Raw genomic sequence first — 23,510 nt, forward strand, 5'->3', positions numbered from 1 at the left:
TGTCTGGTTTATTTTGGCAGACCCCCTGAAATTTGCTCATGGCCTTCTAGGGTGCCCCAGACATCTGGTTGAGAAATGCTGCATTAGATGAACTCCTGGTCTGATCCAACATGACAATTCTTGTGTTCCCATACAGACAAGTTTTCTTTTTCAGAAAAGTATCTTGAAAATGTCACATACTGTGTATAGAAAGTCTTAGAGCAACTCAGGAGTCTCAGGATATGCATCAATAACCTGCTTTTCAGAGGGGCTGAGCACTGACAGCAAAGGGAGCTCACAGTGCTGAGCACCTATAAAAATCAGATCACGAGATTCTCAGAAATACTGTGGCTACCCAAGAGAAGAATATAGACTACCCCCCCCCCCATCGCCATACACACTATTTTGTTCCAAAAGAGAAAATAAAGTCTTCTTGTTACTTTATTTGTATTATCAGACATTGTGATGAATCTATAGTTACTCTCCATCATTACTCCTAAATAAGAATACTTCACAGTTGCATGGTGCTTTTCATATATGAGGCTCATAGTGTGCATTACAAACATTAGTTAATTTAGCTTCAAAGCGCTCCAGGAGGTGGACAAGTAATAGATTATCACCAGTCAGTAATCATATCTAAGTCGTATTTCACCTTGTTTTCAAATACACACATACACACACACACACTTTCCCTACAGATAAAAATAGATCTGTGTCAGGAAATATACTTTCAGTCTGGGTGCAGGCTGTTAAGATGAAAAGGAAAAATTGAAATGGTCAAAGTGTCAGGGTTACAAACCATACCTTCCATGACATACACCAGTGAACCCACATCTCCTTCTTTGATGATGCAACTGTCTTTGCCATATTCCACTGGATACATACAATCCACAATCTCCTGGATCTGAGATAGTTCTAGATTCTTCATGAAGTCATTGTCAAGGATTGCCTCCTTTATTAGATCCTTGGACCTATGGCAAGAAAGGCAAGATTTATCCACTTGTCTGACAATTTAGTTAATTAACAGTATGTGAAGTTTAGAACATTCACACAGTGCCCTGGTGCGCTGATGGATGTATTTGCTTGTAAAGATTCCAATACTTTCCCAAAAAATCTGAAAGCAAAGTCCATCTGTGAAGAAATGAAAAATACAAAAGGGTACGTGTGCACATGTTTGTTAACTTGTGAATGCTTATCATAAATAGAACATTAGATATACCAAGTTTTGAAGAGAAGTAGAGTTCAATACTTATAATTTTGTCATCTCTTTTAACTACAGGTTTCATGTTTATACTGATGTCATGAGAATAATATAACTACTCCAGTATTTATTCTCAATGTATACAAAACAAAAGAGAAATTTAAGATTTTGTGACTTGTAGTTTATTTATATTTGTATAATAATGACAAAAAATAGAGAATACAAAAAGTTGCAATAATGTACATGTTGGGCATTCCTTCTGTAGTATTAAGGATATTCCAAAAGTTCATTAAATACAACATAGAAAACATTATTACAGAAATAAGAATTAATTTCTTTGATTATACATTAGTGGTGTTTTTAAGGAATTATTTTATTAGCATGTGCAAAAAATATACAATTGTTCGGGTTTTTTGCATGCAATTGCTTTAGAAGTAGAAGTCAGAGGTTCCCAACTTAAGTAGCAACTTTTGATAGTGTTAGCAGGAAAGCAGTTTATTGTCAACATAATATAAAAAGGTATAAATTGTTAACCAGTTATTTTAACATCCTTATTCTTATAATATTCTGGAACGTATAGCAGAATGTACAGTTTAACCTGTTTTTTCAGAAGTACTTCAGTGTCTCTGCCACCAGAGAATATGTATTTTCTATGACCAACAGAATCGTTTCTAAATATTTTACAAAGTTTTTACTGAGGTATCATCAACTCCTACTATGTGAAGGATCATCTCCTATATTGAGTCCTCAGGTGTAACTGTTAAATAGTGTACTATTATTCATTCTCAACACATTTCCCCCAGATTGTCTATCATATCCATCTTAAGCCATCTGTTAGTACAGAGTAATAAGATCACTACACAATTTTTTAAAAAAAAGCTTCTTAAATGATTTTGTACAAATGAATACCTGAGGATGGTATGTGTACAGACTAGGGCTTAAAAAAGATAATTTAAATAAGGATCATTTGGAAGCAATATCTTTGTCATTAATCCATCTCTGTTTGATACCTTTGTCTTTAGCATTTGTGGGATCACAGACATATACACTTTTAATCCACATGTTGGCTTTATATAAAAATTTGATTAGAGTGCAAATGATTTTTACTTTTTAGAGAATAGACACTAACAAAAACAAAACAGCTACTACATTTACAAGCTGGGATTTTAAAAGAGGGAGTATTAATGTTCAGTAAGCCAATCACCATCTGGTGTTAGGAAGAGTTATTTTCCCCAAAACCAGCTCCTTATACTAGATTACAAAATATGCCAGGTCCGTGGGGTGAGGAGTGTCCTTTCATGGACTCGTATGTGGCAGAATAGTGGACCAAATGGTCTATTGGTCTGTTCCAGGATGAAAAAGCTCGTAAGAATTTGAATTTTAAAAATTCACCTCAAAGCCTATCTATCTATAATAAAGAAGATGTAAAAGGTATCTTATTGTATTGAAGAACTTTGACTTGATTAATTTGATTAGTGACTCCTTGGTTCTACTTCTGATTTCATTTACACCAGATGATTACTTGATTTAAATGACAGGTTTCAGAGTAGCAGCCATGTTAGTCTGTATTCGCAAAAAGAAAAGGAGTACTTGTGGCACCTTAGAGACTAACAAATTTATTAGAGCATAAGCTTTCGTGAGCTACAGCTCACTTCATCGGATGCATTATCCGATGAAGTGAGCTGTAGCTCACGAAAGCTTATGCTCTAATAAATTTGTTAGTCTCTAAGGTGCCACAAGTACTGCTTTTCTTTTTGATTTAAATGAAGTCTCATGATTTCTCCCAGTGAAACTGACATCAAAATCAGGCCCCACATCTAAAGGGCTCAGATGGTTTGTGCCCTGCGTAGTCAGTTTTCTTATATAGTACATTACCAGATAGTCTGTCACTACTATATTCGGCGTTCAGACAGAAGAGCATATTTTCTGTCAGTGTAAATTGTTATCGTTATACTGAAGTCAATATACTTCAATGGAGCAATGACAATTGAAACCTGCCAAATGATCTGCCGTTCTCAGTTAAACTCATTCTAGTGCTGCAGACCCTCACAAAACTGTATGCATCACTTAAGCTCCACATAAAGTGGAAGCAAGATATGCGGGGAACATGCAGGAATCACACATCCTTGGCATGATGTTAGTTTTAGCTTCTCAGCAGCTGTTTGAACACCAACATGCTGCTGATAGCTACAAGAGGATGCTTTGCTGCCACCCAGCTCCTCCCATCCTCCCTGTTCATAAGGTGGATGCTTGGTCCTAATGGAGCAGTGTTGCTTCCACCTTTTCCTCCTGTACATTTCCTCAGTGCCCAGTCCAACTATTAAGAGTAGATGTTGTGCATTTGATCTGAGGAAAGGAGTTTAAGCGGTAGGTAGGACCATGTGTAGAGTCTGCACTGGGATGAAGTTTACTATATGAAAGTATAATCTAGCAATATAAAACAAGTTTATTTCAAGACACAACCACATTTTCTTGAACAGGAGCCCAAGTTGTGGCTCTAGAAGCTTAAAACAAAAATGAAATATAGAAAATACATACTAAAAAAATACACTTGTTTTGCTTGCATTATAGAAATTGTCTTTCAAAATAAGCCTTGTGGATATTACTCCATATAGCATGTGTGTTTCATGTGTATTGGGAAAACACAGATCATAGGCATAGAATTTATTCTTTAATGTCAAATATGGCTTTCAGTCTTCTATTTCATTGAAATATTTTAAACAAAATGCTTTACATCAAACACAAACAGCACTGACCTAATTGATGTGTCCAGAGCACACAAGCCTTTTCAGTATGACTTAGAAAAACAGCTAGACTAACTTTGTTGAAAACTTTTTACTTTCATGATATCTAATTAAAGTTAAAATTTCATCATTATGATTACTAGGGCAAGCAAATAAAAACAACCCAAACCACACCTATTCTTTTATTGCTCTTGTTCTTGGTAATGAAAGACTATGGAAATTTACAAGGATGAAGAAATGGATATTCAGCTTCCTCCCTCATTGGCTTCTCTATGCTAATACAAGACTGAGCCTTTGTCATGCTCTCAGAAGTACTGTTTTAATACTGGTTTCAGAGTAGCAGCCGTGTTAGTCTGTATTCGCAAAAAGAAAAGGAGTACTTGTGGCACCTTAGAGACTAACAAATTTATTAGAGCATAAGCTTTCGTGAGCTACAGCTCACTTCATCGGATGCACTCTGTTTTTTCCACCAAATGCATCCGCTGAAGTGAGCTGTAGCTCACGAAAGCTTATGCTCTAATAAATTTGTTAGTCTCTAAGGTGCCACAAGTACGCCTTTTCTTTTTGTTTTAATACTGTGATTTGTCTAAGTGCTTTCTTGGTGCTTCCTACCCCCCCCCAAAAAAAAAGACGCTCACCACACCAAAGAGTGTTCATTATTTACATTCACAAGTGCCAACAAGTATAACAGAAGCCTCCACATTAATCATATCAACTAACATTACATTTACAGACATTTATTTCAGTTTTAATTGTCAAAATAAGACTCCTCTTGATAAAATAAGGTCCAATTCTTTCAAATAGAGTGTTCATAATAAATAATAAATAAGAATAAGAATATCCATCAAGTGACTGTAGGGAATTCAGACACAGAGTGGAAGACAAATCTGATCAGTTAGGGAGGCAACAGAAATTATATAAATTATTGCAGAGACTATGAAAAGTAAGGGGGGGGAAGGAGAGACACAACTCAGGGGCTCCAGAAGGGGCCTCAGAAAGTCTGAATGATATAGTAGGCAGAAGGAGCAGAAAAACCATTAGGAATTCTCTTTCGGGGAACAGAAGCCACAGAGGAAGTATGATACAAGCAAACTACAGGAACTGGTAATGTTTTCACACAGACTTCCTATCACCATGTAAGGAAAGCTCAAACATAGTATGTTTACTGCATATGAAGGTCCTACGAAGAAGCACATGAAGAAGGATTGCAGAAATTAAGGCTACGACCCACTAAATCACTCAGATCGTTTCCCTACCAGTACAGGACACTCTGATGAGACAAAAGATATGCCAAATATTATATTGATAATACTTCATCTTAGCCAAAAGTGAAAAATCATAAAAATAAATGTCTCCACAGACTATTGTGGATAATCTTGATTTCAATCACATTTACCCATCAACATATCATTAAAAATGGTTACAGAGTAGCAGCCGTCTTAGTCTGTATTCACAAAAAGAAAAGGAGTATTTGTGGCACCTTAGAGACTAACAAATTTATTTGAGCATAAGCTTTCGTGAGCTACAGCTCACTTCATTGGATGCATTCAGTGGAAGTAGTTAGACTTAGATATTTTTAGTAGAAGACAGCAACCACAGTGATGAGCACTATTTCAATGTCTGTAAAGAGTCTTCCTCTTCATACAGAGAAACCACATATGAATGAATGAATGGTAAGCTTATGCCAGTGTTCACATTTTACCACCACCTTCAAAAAAAATTGCTTGAGCAATGTGAATGCCTTTAATCAATTTTTTTTTGCATCCATTTTATAAAATAATGCTCAACTTGAACTAATCCAAAATTAAGTGCAAATATATGGTCATGATTACAGTAAGATTTATTCTGTTGTGCCAAGGGGTGGATATTTGTCAGCCTGGTAATATACAGAATTACGTGTGTAAGTCCAGTATCATTCCTAGATACTTAACTTTCTCTAGCTTGTCTAATAAATACAGTTTTCATATAATAAAATTAATTTTGGAAGTATTTCAGATTTAAAAAAATGTATTTTATATAGGACATTTATCCAAGCATGTGAAATTAATTCATACACAGCATAATAAACTCATATTTTATCACCCATTATTCCTTAATTTTTAGTTTTATAAAATTGCATCAATCCCTGAACTAACAAAAGTATGTGTCTAAACTTTTTGATGGAGAAGAATAAACAGCCCCAAAGTATGTTCTTTTCCATCAAGAGTAAGTGGTTTAATAATGGACAGTTACTGCATTCTGTTTTTATGTTTGAAGGAGACTCACTATTTCATTTGTATTTTCTGATTTGCTATCCCAATGGAGGCCGTTTGTAAGTAAAATAAACCTACAATATTTTTAATGGAGCAGGCTATCTCCAGATGACCCCTTTTGAAGAAGAGTGCCCTTTCATGAATATTTATTTAGTACGGAGTTTAATATGTACGGGACACTCAGAGTAGAAAGTAGCACTTATTCATTTTCTTATTACTCTCTAAAGGAAGATACCGGAATAGATAGGAACCCTGGCAATAAGCAGTCATTGTGTTCTGAGGAAATTAATGATTAATTATAATGGAGAAACTATCAGGAATAAGAGGGGAAATAATGGCACTCAACAACTCCATAGACTTCATCTTTTCCAAGTCAATTTTAGTACCATCAAGATAATCAATAAGGCAACAGGACAACGACCAAACTAATTATATTGGGATTGATAGGATTTGAAAAAGAGTATCTTAAACATTTATTTAAATAATTGTACTATATAAAGGCCCAGATCTTCAGCTGTGACCTTCTCTCAAGAGAAGATTCAAAAGTGACTTTAAAACACCTATGGAGTTACCAATCCTGTAATAGTTCTGTACTCAAGTGTGTATGTTGAGTATCTCTAACTTGTGTTGCTGCCAACAGCTCCAAGGAGCCAATATGGCAGTTGAAGACTGCCAGAACACATGGAAGATACAACTACACCCCCTACATCAGCAAGTGGAAGGCGGCTCAGAAGCCACTACACTAGCTATATGCCAACAGAGCCTCTCTCTACACTGGAGTGATCCACCTATGCCAGGTGTAGAGCTGCTTTTTGGAAGTGGGCACACTTCAGTGCAGAGTTTGGCCCAATTAGCGAACAAGCTGTTGATAACACCTGCATAAAATGTGAGAAGTTTCACTAAAATAGGAAGATTTACTATAGTGGGCAATTCAAAATAGCATGAAGCACTACACAACCTTAGATTACAAGATAAGTTAATGCTACAGTAATTAGTAATGTACACAGTAATGCACCAAAACCTCAGTGACAGACTGGGGTTAATCTGTCAATAATTCACATTTTAGAGAAACCAGAATTAATGTTAAGAATATGATCCCAGTCTCTAGAAACACTGGGCTAAAAGTAGGCAATTAGCTGTCTGCTAGAACAACAATTTCGGTGACACACAATAGATAAGAGAACAAAGTTTAATTAACATCCCAAAAGGATTTTTCAACTCAAAGGAGAAGAAAGAGAAAGTGCAAATGTGGATGGAAAGATCCAGGTCCTGCATAACATCAGGAAAATGTGCATTTGTATAGCTGAACCCACCTCTAGCCCTAATGTGGATGTGCTGCATGGCATGAACTGGAGCATGCTTAAAGGAATTTACTCTCTACTTTTTGGTGAAGATTGAACCAGTATAGTTTACACTGGTGCCAATTTCCCTAATTTAGACAGGCTGCCATTTGTGTGGTTTGTACCTTCAAATGGGACATTTAAAGAAACAAAGGTGGACCAAGTATATGGGAAGTGAAACAGCAAGCCAGAACAAATTTAGGAACAGAGATCAGGAACATAACTTGGGGAGTCTAGTATAAACATATCAGCTACACCAGAAACACTTGAAGGGAGGCAGTTAAGGGCAAAACTAGAAGGAAATATATCAGGCAGACTGGCTGGCTAAGAGAACTAGAGAAAATAAAGTGCCTTTTCAGAAGGTAACATATTTTGTATTCAGTTCCCCTTATGTGTAATTGAAGTATCTGATAGAGTTTTTCCAGAGAACCAGAATAATTTTGTACAAAATTTTTTAAACTGAACCTCTCTATATACTTAATAAATATTATTTTTAACTAACTGCTTGACTCTTCAATATGGAAATTTCATGCAGATCATCACAGAGGGGAAACAAACTTGCCTGGAGCCTACCCATACAAAAATTCTCAGTTACTGGCTCCCAGACTAAGTACCACATATAATAGGGAAGGACTTGCAGGGCTTTGGGTTATGAGATACACAATAAATGCTTACTGAGGAGAATGGAGTTCAAGAAGGTAAAAATAAAATCTTAATGTTGGTGAGGTTTATCTCTTGCAAACTCACCCCTTAGAACCATCAATAGTATCTGTCTTTCTTGTGTTATTACATCACTATGATGGGGAGAAAAAAAACCTCCTATGAGCCAAATACAGTTCATTTCATAACATGCAAATAAATCCATTTGGTTTCTTTAAATTTATGGTTAAATTCTGTCTTTTTGGAATGGTCTCTGAATATCTCCAGATCAGTGGGTAGGACTGCAGTCCTTTCCCACTTGGAGTTCAACAGACTACTGTAAAAGAGACATGCTGTAGGATCAGTTCCTTTTAGAGTGTAAGTGCAGGACTCCAGACTACCATCCCAGCATTCTCCTATTTAAATCCATCACACATGATGTTTTAAAATGAGGACATTTTGCTGCAAAATTAAAACATGGCAACAGAGATACACATTTTCTATTTACAGTCTGGGAGCAAGTACCAGGAAATGTTGTCTAATCTAGCATTCCATTAGCTATTCAATGGGACCCAAACTGTCTGTAAAAGTCTCAAAGGCAATTTATGAGAAGTAGAGAAACTTAATTCAAATGATACCTTGAGTTACTTCCTTTTTATAAGGTATTATCCATGCCCCGGGGTAATAAACTCCAAAGGAAAAAGCTGGAAAGCATATTAATTCAGAATGTGATTATTACCAAATTTACAGAGTATTTTCAAGTTACTGTTATAACAGCTTGCCTACCTGTGACCCTTTGATTTAAGTCATTCATGACATCTCCAAAGCTTTCATCTATCAACCCTTTCCTCATTAAAGCCCTGATTCAGGAAAGCTTTTAACACACATGCTCAAGTCCTTCTCTGTTCAGTACAGTACATTACGTTAAATTTGTACTTGCTGTCCTGAAACAGGGAATACCTACAGAAGAGGATGATTTCTGGTGGTGACTGGCCAAATAGTTACAGATTATGGATTATTTTTCTCTTTAAAAACAAAAACAAAAACACACACACACCATGAACAAAAAGAACCTAAGAAATATCCATTATGTTAAAAGAATGCAAAGTTAACTTACCAAAAGGGGAGAAAAAAAATAATCAGGAATTGTTAAGGTTTTACATGTACAGTACAAAAAGAAAGATATTTAGAAGGTTCTGGATGCAGAAGTAGCCGTTAGGACATAAAAGTGACTTGTTCTTTCATAGGAAGATTACAGAAGAATCAGATTACCAAACTGATATTCAATCCAGAGAGGGTTGTTGTATACCAGATTACTCATGCATATTGATTCACATATGATATCTTCTTTTTTGGTTTGTAAATTATATGTTTGCTTATGCAACTAAATTGTGAGAGCTGTAAACTGCTACTCATTCTGAGCAATCAAAGATGCAGAAGTTATGGAGGGATCTACAGTGAAAATGTCTCAGTCCATTAACCATATCAAAGTGAACACCACCAGAACAGCAAAAAGTTGAGGGAAACCTGTTTACACACACACACGCTTCTGGTGGTTGTACCTAGATCTCTTATGTGTGGTTTGGATCTTCCTATATAGAAGATGCAGGCAGAAGCTTAGACTCCGTATGCTTGAGAAGATAGCCTAAAAATCAGAGATCAAACTTATTCCCTTTTTCAGATGTAGTTTTGTATTTGCGGCAATTTTGTTACAGGACATATTATTTGTGGGAGGTTAAATAAAAATGTTTTCACTATGGGAATTTTGCATTAAGGAGTGGATTAAGGTATATGTGTAGCATATGAGTATTATGTTTTTTTGTTGTACAGGAGCAAAGTGGTTGACGATTTTAAATCTTTTGGATAGGGAATTCTAGGAAATGTCCTATAAAGAAATCTTAGAGGTAAAATGGATCAGGCAGAAATTTAGGCCTAGCAATAATCTTTAAATTTTGTTTGTGCTGCACCTCCTTACACTAGGTGGTTGTATTTTACTTGTGTATTTTAGCAATATTTTTCTTGTTTTTTTAAGAGAGACTTTTAAATATAATAATTCCTAGGTTTGACAGATAGTCTAACCTCATGGACTGGAAACAGAATAAAAGTCAAGTCCAAAGCTGAAGGAAAAATAGACCCCTTTTCCTTTAACATGCATTCATAACACCTGTGAACAACAAATTTTCCATCAAGTGCAATACAAAACCTGTTTTGTGTTCCTCCCAGCAGCTTAACTAAAAAAGAAAATAGAAGCATTGCTCAACAGGAGAATTTGTAAGCCTTATAATCGTGTGATTAGAGTGAATTTTTAAAAGTGTTCACTTACGCAGAGTACAACAGTTCACTGGCAAGAAGGGTATCTGACAAAACGATGGGACCACCACTTTTGGACTACTACACAACTTTTGAAATGGAGTGTTTGGAACTGAAAAAACCTAGACCCTAGAGAAATTAAATGTGGTTTTTGACCTAAATTTTTTTAAAAATGAAACATTTGGTCTTTTAAAAAAACAAAAAAACCCACCACACAGACACCACAAACACACCACACCATGAAGAGTATTTATCACACTTGTTTCTAAAGTTTTATTGTTTACTTCCTTATGGGAAAGAGTTTCCAAATTATAAGCTGTGTTGACCATGCACCCCAGTGTTAATATCTAAATATGCCATTAATATATTTTGCTGATATTGGCTGAAATTATCTTCTTCATTTAAATTTTTTTTAAATATGCAATTCACCTGCAGTTTTGCTCACTATATCATGTTTTAGCTTTCTTCATTAAAGTGCAAGCAAAAATTACATGGAAGAATGTCAATACAATGTCCCAATCACCCAAGCTAAAGTGTACCTTTAGCCTAAAATTTAGCAATGTCTTTCAAAGCCTATCTGTCTAGGCAATGGGAAACCATATTCTTTGTAATTATTTCACTGTAACTATAGGGACATCACACTCACTGACACAAGACTAGAACATGCCTAGCTCTCAAAGATTTGGGGGTCTCTGAGGCACTGAGTTTCATTTTGAGGAGCAACTCCCAGTGCCTCTGTAACGCCATGAACATGGCATTCCAGTAAATCCTTGTTTAGCTGAAGCAAATAGCTCCACAAATAGATGTCCAAAGAGTATTTATCATAGGAAAAGACTATAAAAAAAATCAGTTATCAAAATAACTTGGTTCAGATGGTTAAGTAGGAAACTTGCAAAGTGATGCTGACAGAGGAATGGGTAGCTATCCATAGCTTATATTTCTTTTGGAGGAGAAGGACAAACATTGCTAATAGAGATTTATAATAAAATACACACACACACACCCCTTCATCCCATTAAGATACAGTGAGTGACACCTGTGAGAGCAAGTTAACACCTGTGTTTACACACAATTAAATATTTGAAAAATAAATTAGCATCCCTAAAGATCTTCCTGAGTGAGAGGGGAAATTCATTTTTAAAGACACTTATTGTATGTGCTCAACTGCCTTCAAAAGGGCTATTTCAGGATAAAATGGAATAGAAGGTCTAGAAATGAATACAACCCTGAATGGATTTGGGGGCCAGCATTTTAGGGATAATCAACCAGAACAGATGAGTAAATAGTGAAAGATGATGGTGAATTCTGTAAACTTAAATATCATATTATCTCTCTTGACAAGATTTAACCGGGGAAAGAAGAGCAAGTGCAACAAGATCATGGGCCACAATAATGAAGGTGTGCATTGATACAAGATCAGTGGGTCTCTGAGTTAGAAAAGAAAGGAATTGCTGACTGCATCTCTCTGACCAAAGCAGAGCCAAGAAAAGGATGCTGCTTTATGCAAATATATATTTCCTTTATATTCACTTTAATTACGTTTAGTCTACCTATCTTGCTGAGTTTTGCAAAGTATCCAGATTAAGTATGTAAGACTTCTTTTTTTTGTTGGAATTTGATGTTTTCTCTCTACTCTAAGAGAGACAGGCTGTCTCCAAAACAGAAAACAGTCCTCAGGACACCGGGAGATTGAAGGCCCATCTCGGTGGTCTTAGTCAAAAGGTGCCCCACACTGGGCAACACAGGGCTAATAAATTATTGTGGGCTCAGCCAGCCTTAACCCCCCATCCCAGACAACTTCTGAGAGATGTCAGACCTGGAGGGAGGACCTTAAAACCAGAAGACACAGCAGTTTGTGTCAGACAAAAAGAGAGAAGACCTTGAATCTTCCTCTCCTAGAAAGAGGGCTGGCTTTAGGCAAGAGCTCCTCAGATGACCACTGCCTGATGGTCCCTCCCTGAAAGAAGGGCAGACCAATACTGACTGATCTTTGAGAGGACTATTTCTTCATAGAAGCCTGTGAGCCTTGTTGGGGCCACAGCTGAAGGCTCTCTGAAAGAGAATTTGTTTTTGCATTTGTTGACAACTATGGAAGGGACTGACTGTGTGGGGCTCAGCCTTTTATGACTTTAGTGGAATACCCAGACATTGCAGACCAGAGGCCCATCTGAGTGCAGGGGCCTGCCCCAGAGCCTAGGTGGTGCCCTGGGGAACTAAAAGGGAACACAGCATATCAATGAAAGTGCACAGAAATACCATCCAGATCAACTCACTGTTGGAGGCTAGAACTGGCTTCAGTGAATGAAGTCACAATATGAGGAAAATTCCTTAGCAGGCTATGGCCAGGAAGTTAAATGCTCAAGAATTGGGACTCTAAAGCAGCTAGGTGCAGAATGAGATTCACCTGCTAGTACCTCAAGGGACTAGTGAATGTTTGAGAGCAGAGTTCTATACTGTCTTGTGCTAGGGAACCAACATCAAATAGGAATGCAGTCTATGCAGTCTAATTAGAGGCTGGCCTATTCTCCTCTCAAAACACATGTATCTTTTACAATGTCAATAGGAGCAATGCACGCATAGCAAGAGGTCACTAGATCAGAGCTGTCCAATTGTCCTACCCCTCCGAGTGTGTTTTCTGAAGAGTGACTATATCTGAAACGGAGCTAGGAAATAGAACCGTTTCAAGATTCAGCTCTGACCAAAAAAAAAAAAAAAAGAAAAAGAAAATATCAGAGGTGGGGATGTTCAGATCCACCACTGATAGTCTGAATAGCCTCTCTCACCAAAACTGGAAGATATTCTGGATAGAGAGGTTCTGGACTCTTTCTAAATATGATCTAACTATCATGGAGCTTCTGTTGTATAAATTACTCGTAGTTCCTACTGCTTTATTTAGTGAAAGAAAGCACTCTTGTTAAACAGGAATTTAGGTTTGTTATATTGGCTGAAGACTTTGTAAAATAATCAATGTTCATTAGCTCACAGCTTGACAGATAAACTAATATTGAATGTGTAACTGTACTGTGTATGTGTTAGGCTTTTTAAGGACTTGCAGTTTGCCATTTAATAAACTATAAAATCTAACTTCCAATCACCAAGTTCTTAACTGTAATTGCTCAGTAGGTATAATATAGTTTCAATTATAAAAAAATTAGGATTTTTCAAAAACCTAATAATCCACCTTGAAAACCAGATGCATTAAATTAAGATCTGTATAACCTACTGTAAATACAGATTGAACTAACTCTTCTGGTCAGTATCCTGTTAATCTCAGATAGCACATTGGATACCCCATGATTACTGGCTTTTTTTCTAATTTGACAAATTAGTTAAAATGTATTAACAACATTAGCCTGCCATAGGAAAGGAATAATGAGGCAGATTGAATAAAATATTTCTTACAATTTATAGGTGACCAAAGTTCAGTATTAAATTATTCTTTCATTATAGAACACTTTTGTTCCAGTGTGCAGATTAAAACAAGTCTTTTTTTTAAAAATGACCCCCTACTCCTACATCTGTTTTGGCAGAAGTTTAAACATACTTTTCCCCTTTTAGGAAGATACAAACAGTATTTTGCACTTGTAATTGGAAGTAGCTAAAACAGATAACACCTAGTGCCAGCACTACTGTAACAGAAATAAATTGGTGAAAGAACAAATTCCAGAGCTTTTGTTCATGAATAAAAACTTTTTTGGGAAAAAAAAAGCCACACACAGCAAAAGGCTAATTATTGCCATCATTTTAAGACTTTCTGTAGCAGAAATTATGAGGGGTGTCTGTGCATCACAGAAAGAAGAACTTGTAGACTTGGCTTCTCAATACAGCCTAGCTACTCAGTTAAAAATTTTGCTATGCCATACACCATTTTGACTAAGATTTTAGGTTCTGTGGATGCATTATAACAATTTTCTTGTGTCCTTACTAAATACGATTTTTCAGAGGCAATACTTGCCTTAAATGGCCATGAAAGCTATTTTAAGCTTTACTGTACACATCCTGATTTCAACTAGAATGCTAGTAATAACATATGCTCTTAGTCAACCTTATATGAGGAAGCTCTGAACAGACTGCTGCTTTGTCATGCTTGGATATGAATCGAGCCTCTAATAATGAAAATAAATGCATATAGTGTACTACTTTTCTCTAACACCTACAGTCAAATCTAGATATTCATTTCATAATTTTGACCGAAGGGGTATTATTCTAGACAGATGATAGTAAAAGATAACATTCATAACACGTGCTGTCTTCTATAGAAGTCTGTTCAGTTAGCAAGCAAGACTAATTGAGTCAGCATCTTGAAATCCTTGAATAAAAAGCACTATGTAGCTGCAACATATTTTTTTCTTCGTTAAATGTGACTAATCAATGGACACTTGTGGGGGAAGGGAGAGTGATCCAGGGACCTTTTGGTGCCAACTGGCAGAGAGATGCATAAAGGCTGCAAGACCCAGTATATCTACATAGTAATTCACCAAAGAGAGTCATGCAAGGTCTCTTCTGATAGCTTGTGTCACAGTGGTCTTCATAATTATTGTGAAATGTACGCACAGATAATATGCGAGGAGTTATGTCCATATACACCTAACATTATGTTCTTAATGTCTGGACTTGGAGCTGGTCATCTAATGTGAGGAAAAAAAGGTTTCTCTCATGCAGAAGATATTTGTTTAATCGCTCTTTCTACATGTAAATTGAGTATCATACTTCACAATGTACACCTATTTCCAATCTGAGCAAAATCCTAATCTAGTAATTGCAAAGACTCTGGGGAATCCTAGAAAGGAAAACATAAGCAGCAGGGCTTATCCTGTTTGCAAGTAAAGACAATGGATTTGTGGACAATACCCATAGAGAAACAAGGTAGATGAGGTAATATCTTTTATTGGATCAAAACTTCTCTTCATGGAGCTAACACAGCATTCTCCTTCATGTCCAGGGAAGGAAGCAGAGACAGAGCTGAAGAAAAGCTCTGTGTAGCTTGAGAGCTTGTACCTTCCACTGACAGAAGCTGGGCCAATAAAAGATATTACATCATCCCACCTTCTCTCTTTCATATCCTGGGACCAACACAGCTACAACAACACTGTATATAAACTATAGAGACAGACACATGCTGGATCCTTCCACTGAGGAGTCAAGACGACAGCATGCTTGTCTCATGACTGGAAGATTACAGCCAAGCCAAACTGCAATATGGTGGAAGGATTTTGGATGAGCTTTTTTCTCTACACAATGTGAATATCTTGTCAGTTAAGTTTAGACTCTAGTATGCACATTACGATTTTACTTTGTATGTAACCTAGGAATTGGCAACCTTTGGCACGTGACCCACCAGGGTAAGCCCCCTGGCGGGCCAGACCAGTTTGTTTACCTGCCACGTCTGCAGGTTCGGCCGATCGCGGCTCCCACTGGTCGTGGTTCGCTGCTCCAGGCCAATGGGGGCTGCGGGAAGCAGTGCGGGCCGAGGGATGTGCTGGCCACCACTTTCTGCAACCCCCATTGGCCTGGAGCGGCAAACTGCAGCCAGTGGGAGCTGCGATTGGCCAAACCTGTGGATGCAGCAGGTAAACAAACCGGCCCAGCCCAGTGGGGGCTTACCCTGGCAGGCTGCGTGCCAAAGGTTTCTGATCCCTGATGTAACCCTTTGTTTCCAATATTTCAGCTTGCTGTCATTTGAATCTCTGTTTAGTTAAATTTATACTTTATTTTTTGTAAGCAAATCTAAGTAGTGTGTGTTCAGCAGAGCTGTATTCTACTATGTAACTGGTAAGCTGTGTGTACTGTTCCTTTGAGAACAGAGGATCTGGAAATTCTGTGAGTGCCCAGTGGATTAGGGACTGGGCACTCCAGGGAGACACTTAGAGGACTTGGGGTTTGAACTGTGCTTATCATTAATGTATAAAGAGAGAGAAGAGCCCGCAGAGGCCTAGAAGGCAGTGTTTGTGGTACCAGAGGCTGGCGGTGTTGGGGAACCGACTCACAGCAGGCACAGACATGCTTCCTCATGCTAAGGGGAGGTTGTAGTGAGGCACCTCACAACCCAAGGGACTCCTAGGCAGCATCACAGAGAGGGACCCCCTTCCCCTACCCCACATACACCCGTTTTCTCCATTCAGAAATATTTCTAATTTTTTTACACATGAGAAAGGGATGGTTATATACGCAGCTTGCTAAATGGAAACAATGAATGTCATGTTTTTTTCTACTAATCACCCAAATTAAAAATTAATCCTCAAACTGTAGAAGTTTCACAATCCAGATATGAAGCTTCATCACTCTCAGGGTATGCTTTATCTTTTGAGAAATGTGCAGGAAGTAGTTATGCAACCAGACAACTGATTTAACTTCCAGGAATTGCTTTGGAGAAGCTCTACATTGGCTTCTCCAATGATACCTACTGACAAAACACAAACACCCTTTTAGGATCCTGCAATTTTATCAAGCCTACTAAATGAGAGACAAGATACTTACGACACAGTAGATACAGTTATATAAAACAAAAAAGGGCATACAAGAGAAAAAACGTGCCTTTTTGCTAATCGCCCCACCCCTTTAAAAATATGAAACATTGTCAATATTTTTACATTGATTTGCTGAGGTAGCAACTCTTATCCTCTATATGGGCACTGCTTAAAAGTGCTGTTATTCTAGAAAGCGATCCTCAAAAAAGGGTCAAGGAGCTCAATATTTATTGTCTCTCAGTGACCTCTGTATTACCTTTACCAATAAAGAGCTATCTGGGCAGAGTCTCTGGTCTCCTAAAAAACTTAAACAGTGCAGAGTGGCCTTAAAATGCCCCGAGATTCCCAGCAGATAATTCTACTTGTGTAAGGGGAATCTCCAATGGCACCAAACAGGCGGAAGCAATGGAGATAAGCCAGAGGCTGGGAGGTAAGGGGGATGAGGGCACGTCACAGTAAGGATCTGGCAAAGCTGAGCAATGCTACCTCGGAGCCTTTCCTAGCATAAGGGACATTACACCAGCTTTCTCAGGTGTCCCTGAATTAGGGAGCCACATCCAGATCCCTGTGATCAGCGCTGTCAGCTATGTCCGACTGGAGAATCAGGACAACACATTTCTAACTTGCTGCACAGTGACCAGCCTGGGAACTTGAAATCAAGTTAGTTTCTGGCTTGCGTAGTACCACCAGTTTCTATGATACTTCAATTAGAACTTATTAAATTACTCTACTGAATATATGCTGTTCTGAAAAGAATGCAGCACACTCTATAGTAGCTGTATGAGCTCCACAGTGCTAACAAAAAGATAAAAATAATGTCACTAAAGTAAGCTCAGTAAACTCAGATTCGGAATACATACAGAGAACAAGATTACAAAACTACCATATTTCGTAAATTTGACCATAGCATAATCAATGCATTAAAATTTAGATCTTTAAGGCTGTTTCTAGACCTATTTACACCAAATTTTTTGAAGATTCTCTCCTTCCTTAGGAATTACTGTGTCTGCAGGTCCTACCTGGTTCTCTCAGTCATGTCTGGAGACCTGTGTACTGCTGCAATTCACAAGTCAGCCAGTTCTCCATCTACTGTACATGTGCTACCAGTTTCCACACAGTCCAAATGCCATAGGCTAGTAGATTTATGAAAATATTCATTTTGTAAAGCTTTTCCTCAAACAAAAATGGTTTATCCATTTGCACCATTTTGTGACAATGTTACCACTACAACCTTGTCTTGAAATTTTATGTTCAGCAAGTACTATTACTTACTACTAAATGCAATTATTCAATCTTCTTCAGACCACTTTGTCTTATGGCAAAAAAAATTTTCACTACTTGCAGATTCTTTTCCATAGCATAGAATTTTTTTCAAAGGTGTTACAATGAATTGATCTAGTTCTTAATTGCAATTGTCTATTACTGTGATGCTCTGTATCCCTGTATTCACCCTTTGCACACTTATGATAATCTTTGTACAATTACAGCTTGTGAAGTATCATTTGAAACTCAACTTGCTGGTCGACATTGTCCTAATAAAATGTGTGGACACATTGTATGTGATGTTATAAGATTCCATTGTATGGTGTTTCTAAAACATACTCCAAGTCTGGCGAGCAGCCAGATCAGTTACTCAGAGACAAAAGACCAGCAGACACTTCAGCCAGGTGTAAACAGGTGAAATGGGCCATCACCTGCTTAAGTGCCTATTAGTTGGCAGGAAAAGGGACACATATGAAAAATTTACATCTTAAAAAGAAACATCATGGGATTTTGTCTCCTGAACCTCAGCTGGAGATGCTTCTCAAAGATGGGAAGGAACTTTAAGAAAAGTGGGGCAGACCCCAAATCCTTCCTCCCTTTTTCTCTGCCCACAGCACTTGAACAAAGGAAGCAGCATTGGACTGGAGAAGGGATCTAGACTTAAACAAATTCAGCCAGCAGGACTGCTGAAATGTGGTGAGAAACCTTTGCTTTCTGAATTCAATCTAGTTTAAGTTAGGCATTAGTTGCATTTTACTTTTCTTTTTCTCGTAACCAATTCTGACTTTCATCCTCATTACTTTTATTCACTAAAATCTATCCTTTTGGAGTGGATAAACTTGTTTTATTGTTGAATATAAACCAGTGTGTTTGAGTTGAAGTGTTTGGGAAATTCCATTTGGGATAACAGAGTTTGTGCATGTAATTTTCTATTAATAAAATGAACTTTATACAAAATTGTACTGTCCAGCTCTCTCCTTCTGGGGAAAGTCTGTGACTGGGAATTTGCTGGTGTCACTCTGCAATGAAATCAAGAGAGTGGCTGGCTACAGCACTCAGACAATATAACGGAGTAATTTACAGACTGGAGGCTGTGTGTAAGCAGACCAGGAGGAGTGGTAGCTCTCACAGCGAAACAGTGTAAAAGGCACCTCAGGTTAGAGAGCTGAGGGGACAACTGTTCACCAGCTCAGACTGTACCCTGGATGTGTCACAATTACGCTGAGTGATTTCACAAAATATTTGGCTACATGAACACTTCCTGATATGCTATGCCTGTGGTATCACACCAAGGCTGATGGCTTAGAGATAAATCACACAAGTATAATTTAAATTCATGATAGGCATTTTAGACTTGCTTTACCTTTGCCATGGTGGTTGTTTACCTTTATGTGGTTGTTGATCTGAGGAATCACCTTTGTATCACACACTAGAGTGACTGAAACTTTGAGAAAAGATTGCAGAATGGTTTTGGCTTTGATGACTAAATGATAATCTGTTCTTGGTCTTAGACAACAGATGTTTGTGAAGTACCTGCCAGGATGGTTGATGGGAAAATAATGATACTTGTAAAAGCAGAAGGTGTAACAGATGTTCTTGCATAGTAGGAGCAGAGGTCTGGCATGATGAAGAATCAAAGCTAGTTTTCCCCCAGTGCCTGGTATCAAACAAACAATGGCGCATAAACCTAGTTTGTGATTATTGGCTAAAATACTATGGTATTCAAACCTGCCATATTTCCAAAGTCGCTTCCATACTCCATATCCCACCTCTTCCTGCAAGCAGATTAATAAATCTACAAAATATATGGAGAAAACCAACAGATGTAGCTTTCCCCAGTGAGTACTCTAAAGAAAGATTGCTTTGCTGTAGGACAATAGAAATCATGCGAGGGAATATTACACTGTCTCCAAAGAAGACACATGATCTGACCCTGTCAATGCATTCTATGAGTATGAATGCCACATCAGAGCAGTTAACAAGTAACAAAAAGTTGCACCACCTGCACTCCCCAAAATATGGAAGTCCATAAAAGAGTAATTTTATTCCCACAGTAACAAGCCTATCTCCAAGCGCCAAGCACAGTATGTGCTTTTCACTCTTGAAAGGCAAGCAGTGGTCTGAACCAAGGCAATATCAAATAAAATAGAATCTTCTCTACTTAAATTCTTACATCACACACATCATTATGATTTACAAGTGCCTTATCCAGATTTGCTCCATAAATAAGAGCAACTTGACACACCTGTTTTGGATATATTATTTGTAGAAAAAGTGATTGCATATCTGCTCTGCATTTCTTCCCATCATTTGTCTAGACTTCCATTACGGAAAGTGAATCAAATATCTGATTAATATGAGGTCTGTTCTTCTCTCAATGCATGCCACTCCACTCGTATTAATGGGATTTCAGTGTGCACAGTACCATGGGGAAAATAGAGGCAATGGGCTTTAATTCAGCAAGTTTTTAATAAGTGCATAACTTAAAGCACCCCATTCATCTGTTAAAAGTTGGACAGATGCTTATGTACCTCTGAGGTATGTGTGAAATTAGACAGTGCCTACTTTATGTTTATATAGTGCCTATGACAATGGCCCCCCCTGTCTTGGTGGTTCTTAGACACCACTGTAATAAACAGGTTTCAGAGTAGCAGCCATGTTAGTCTGTATTCGCAAAAAGAAAAGGAGTACTTGTGACACCTTAGAGACTAACAAATTTATCTGAGCATAAGCTTTTGGGAGCTACAGCTCACTTCATCGGATGCATTCAGTGGAAAATAAACAAGATTCATAATACTGAAGCTGTGGTTTGCGTCCTTGAAGAGCTTTTATTATCAAATGGAGTCACAGAGAAACATCAAATAATCATAGCATGACATTCTGTCATTGGATTGTTTGAGTCATGATGTTTGTCGATATAACTCAATGTCATCATGAATTAATGCAAAGTTACAAGGCAAACTGTCCTGTCTCATTTTGTGTCCTTTACATTGTAAGTTTGTTATGGCAGAGAATGGGTATTATCTGCTTTTTGGCCAAGCAAAGTAAGATCTAACAGTTTGATGGCATTTCTCTGTTTGTCCGTAATGTGATAACTTTGGAATGCATAGCCAATCAATTCCAAGCCTATTGATTTTGGTGCAAAACAAACATCAGGAAAACCATTTCCCAAGACTGCCTGATGCTGCAGGCAGAGGGAGGGTGCACAGAGCCACTAGCATGAGGGTAGAAAATGCAGGACTCTGGTATTGGGGGAGGAGGTAAAATGGGGACACAGAGCCTCAGCCAGGGAAGTGGGGAGGAAGAAATAGGGAGCCATGGGGGGGGAACGATGGTATAAGGGAGGAACATGGGGGACACACCCCTGGAATCTGGCAGAGGGGGAAATGGGGGACTTGCAAAAAGTCCCTGAAATAGAGGAGGGTGAGAGGATGACACACAAGGAACTTGTGAGGAGGAATGCAAGGAGCCCTTGGTGGGTGCAATGTATTCAGCCTTCAGCAGCTGTGAAGTGTGACCACTTAGTCTTTGAATTGTCAGAAGGGAAAAACTGTCAGCCTGTGGTGCTGTGACTATTTTGTGGATTTCTGCATAAAATGAATCTCATTACATTCTCCTCACCCCACTTCCTCTCCTTGTTCCCAAATACTGATAGGGTTTGTTAGATTCCTTTCCCCCTCCTTACTTGCTGTTGGCTCAGAGAAGTAAATGGTATTTTTCTTTTCTCCCCCACCTCCTTACCACCAACTCCTTTTTTGCTGTGAAGGACAGCCCACCTGCCCAGCAAACTTCTGCAGCCTTAAGTGTCAATTCTTCAAATTGACACTTTGCTCAGTCTAGTCAAGACCAAGCAAAGCCAGAACAGCTGTAATCAGACATGGGTTTCCACAAAAGATATACTGAACTTCAATGCCACAATTTGGGTATCATTGGTTTAAATAATTTTTTACACCACTCCAAAACATGAAAAAGGACCCTCTCAGAGCAATTTAAAAATAAAAATAAAAAAAAGTTATTCATCTCGAATTTCTGGTTGAGTATCAACTACCCACCAGAAAAATTCAGATTGATACACATTCCCTTATAAAATTGTGCATGTGCTAATCACTGATCTAAACAATAATGAAATTAAGAACAATCACCACAAATGTAAATGCACTTTACAGTACAAAATATATATATAATAAAAGAGGAAGGTGAAAATATTTGATGATAGAAATATACTTTAGTTTCCATTTAGTGAAGGGATTTTTCAAGATGTTAAAAGTTCAGCATTTTCAAAACATCTCCACAGCTATTCTGATTGTCAGTGTTGTGAACCCACTTAACAGCTTAAATGCATTCTTTCATGTGTGACACATTGTAATTATATAAAGCAAATCACCAATTCAATTGAGAATATAGGTTTAAATCATGCTGATGGTTAAATCTGGCTGATCTTGAACCTCTGCTGTCTGAGCCACAGAATTCATCAGAAAGGATGTCCATCTCATGAAATTCGTTTTTTTCCATTTATATTTGGGCCACACGGACACTAACAAATCCTTCTCCCCTTGTGAATTTGGTGCAAAAATCCACATCAGACAGACGGTTAAATAGTAATAAGTCTTGGCCAGTCTGAGGGACTGTGTTATGGGAGCGGGGCAAAGGGAAGGAATAGGATGAGATGAAAAGTCTAAAGCCAGTGTTCCATGTCTGAAATTATTTTTAAACTATTGAATCAGAATTAGACTGTGGCTGCCAAGCTGCAGAAACCAATGGAGATTCTGTACTCGCAAAGCTTAATTTTTTTGGACAGAATCATATAGATATATACACACACACACACACACACACACACACACACACAATTTAATATTGGAATCTATTGATTATATATGTTAAAAATCAATATCTGTGCCGTTTTAAAAGTCAGTATAAATATTAGTATGCCTGTGTAAAATTAATTACATATTTTTCTTGTACCTAAAATAGCATATTTTAGCTATAAAAATATTTGTATTTGTTGTCCAAGATCCAGGTTTGAGCAACAGACAGATGTTAGTTATCTCTCCTATTTGTTGAGATTTTCATTCAGCTCACAGAAAATTAAATATTTGAACAAAATGAACTGCTCTGACAGTGAAATCTTCAAATCTATTTTTTGTAATGTACCCGGATCTGGTCTGAGACTCATATGTCACAACAGTTTTGTGGATTCTAAAGAGAGGCATCTCTAAGAGATATGCTTATAAACCTAATCACAGATAGATTTCGGGGGAAGGGGGGAAATGCAGCCACAGACAGAAAAAAACCCCACGATTACTACAATCTGG

At 37.7% G+C, this 23,510-nt stretch overlaps 1 protein-coding gene across 2 annotated transcripts in view; it reads right to left on the reverse strand.

The window, feature by feature from the left end:
* Positions 1–23,510, reverse strand: part of PRKG1 (protein kinase cGMP-dependent 1) — an 869,388-nt gene that overhangs the window by 743,708 nt on the left and 102,170 nt on the right. For both annotated transcript variants that reach the window (XM_038411702.2, XM_038411700.2), the window contains exon 2: positions 784–950. In XM_038411702.2, the coding sequence (XP_038267630.1) occupies positions 784–950 (167 nt within the window). The remainder of the gene's footprint in view (positions 1–783; positions 951–23,510) is intronic.

This window comes from Dermochelys coriacea, chromosome 7 (genome assembly GCF_009764565.3).
Source record: "Dermochelys coriacea isolate rDerCor1 chromosome 7, rDerCor1.pri.v4, whole genome shotgun sequence".
Lineage (NCBI taxonomy): Eukaryota > Metazoa > Chordata > Testudines > Dermochelyidae > Dermochelys > Dermochelys coriacea.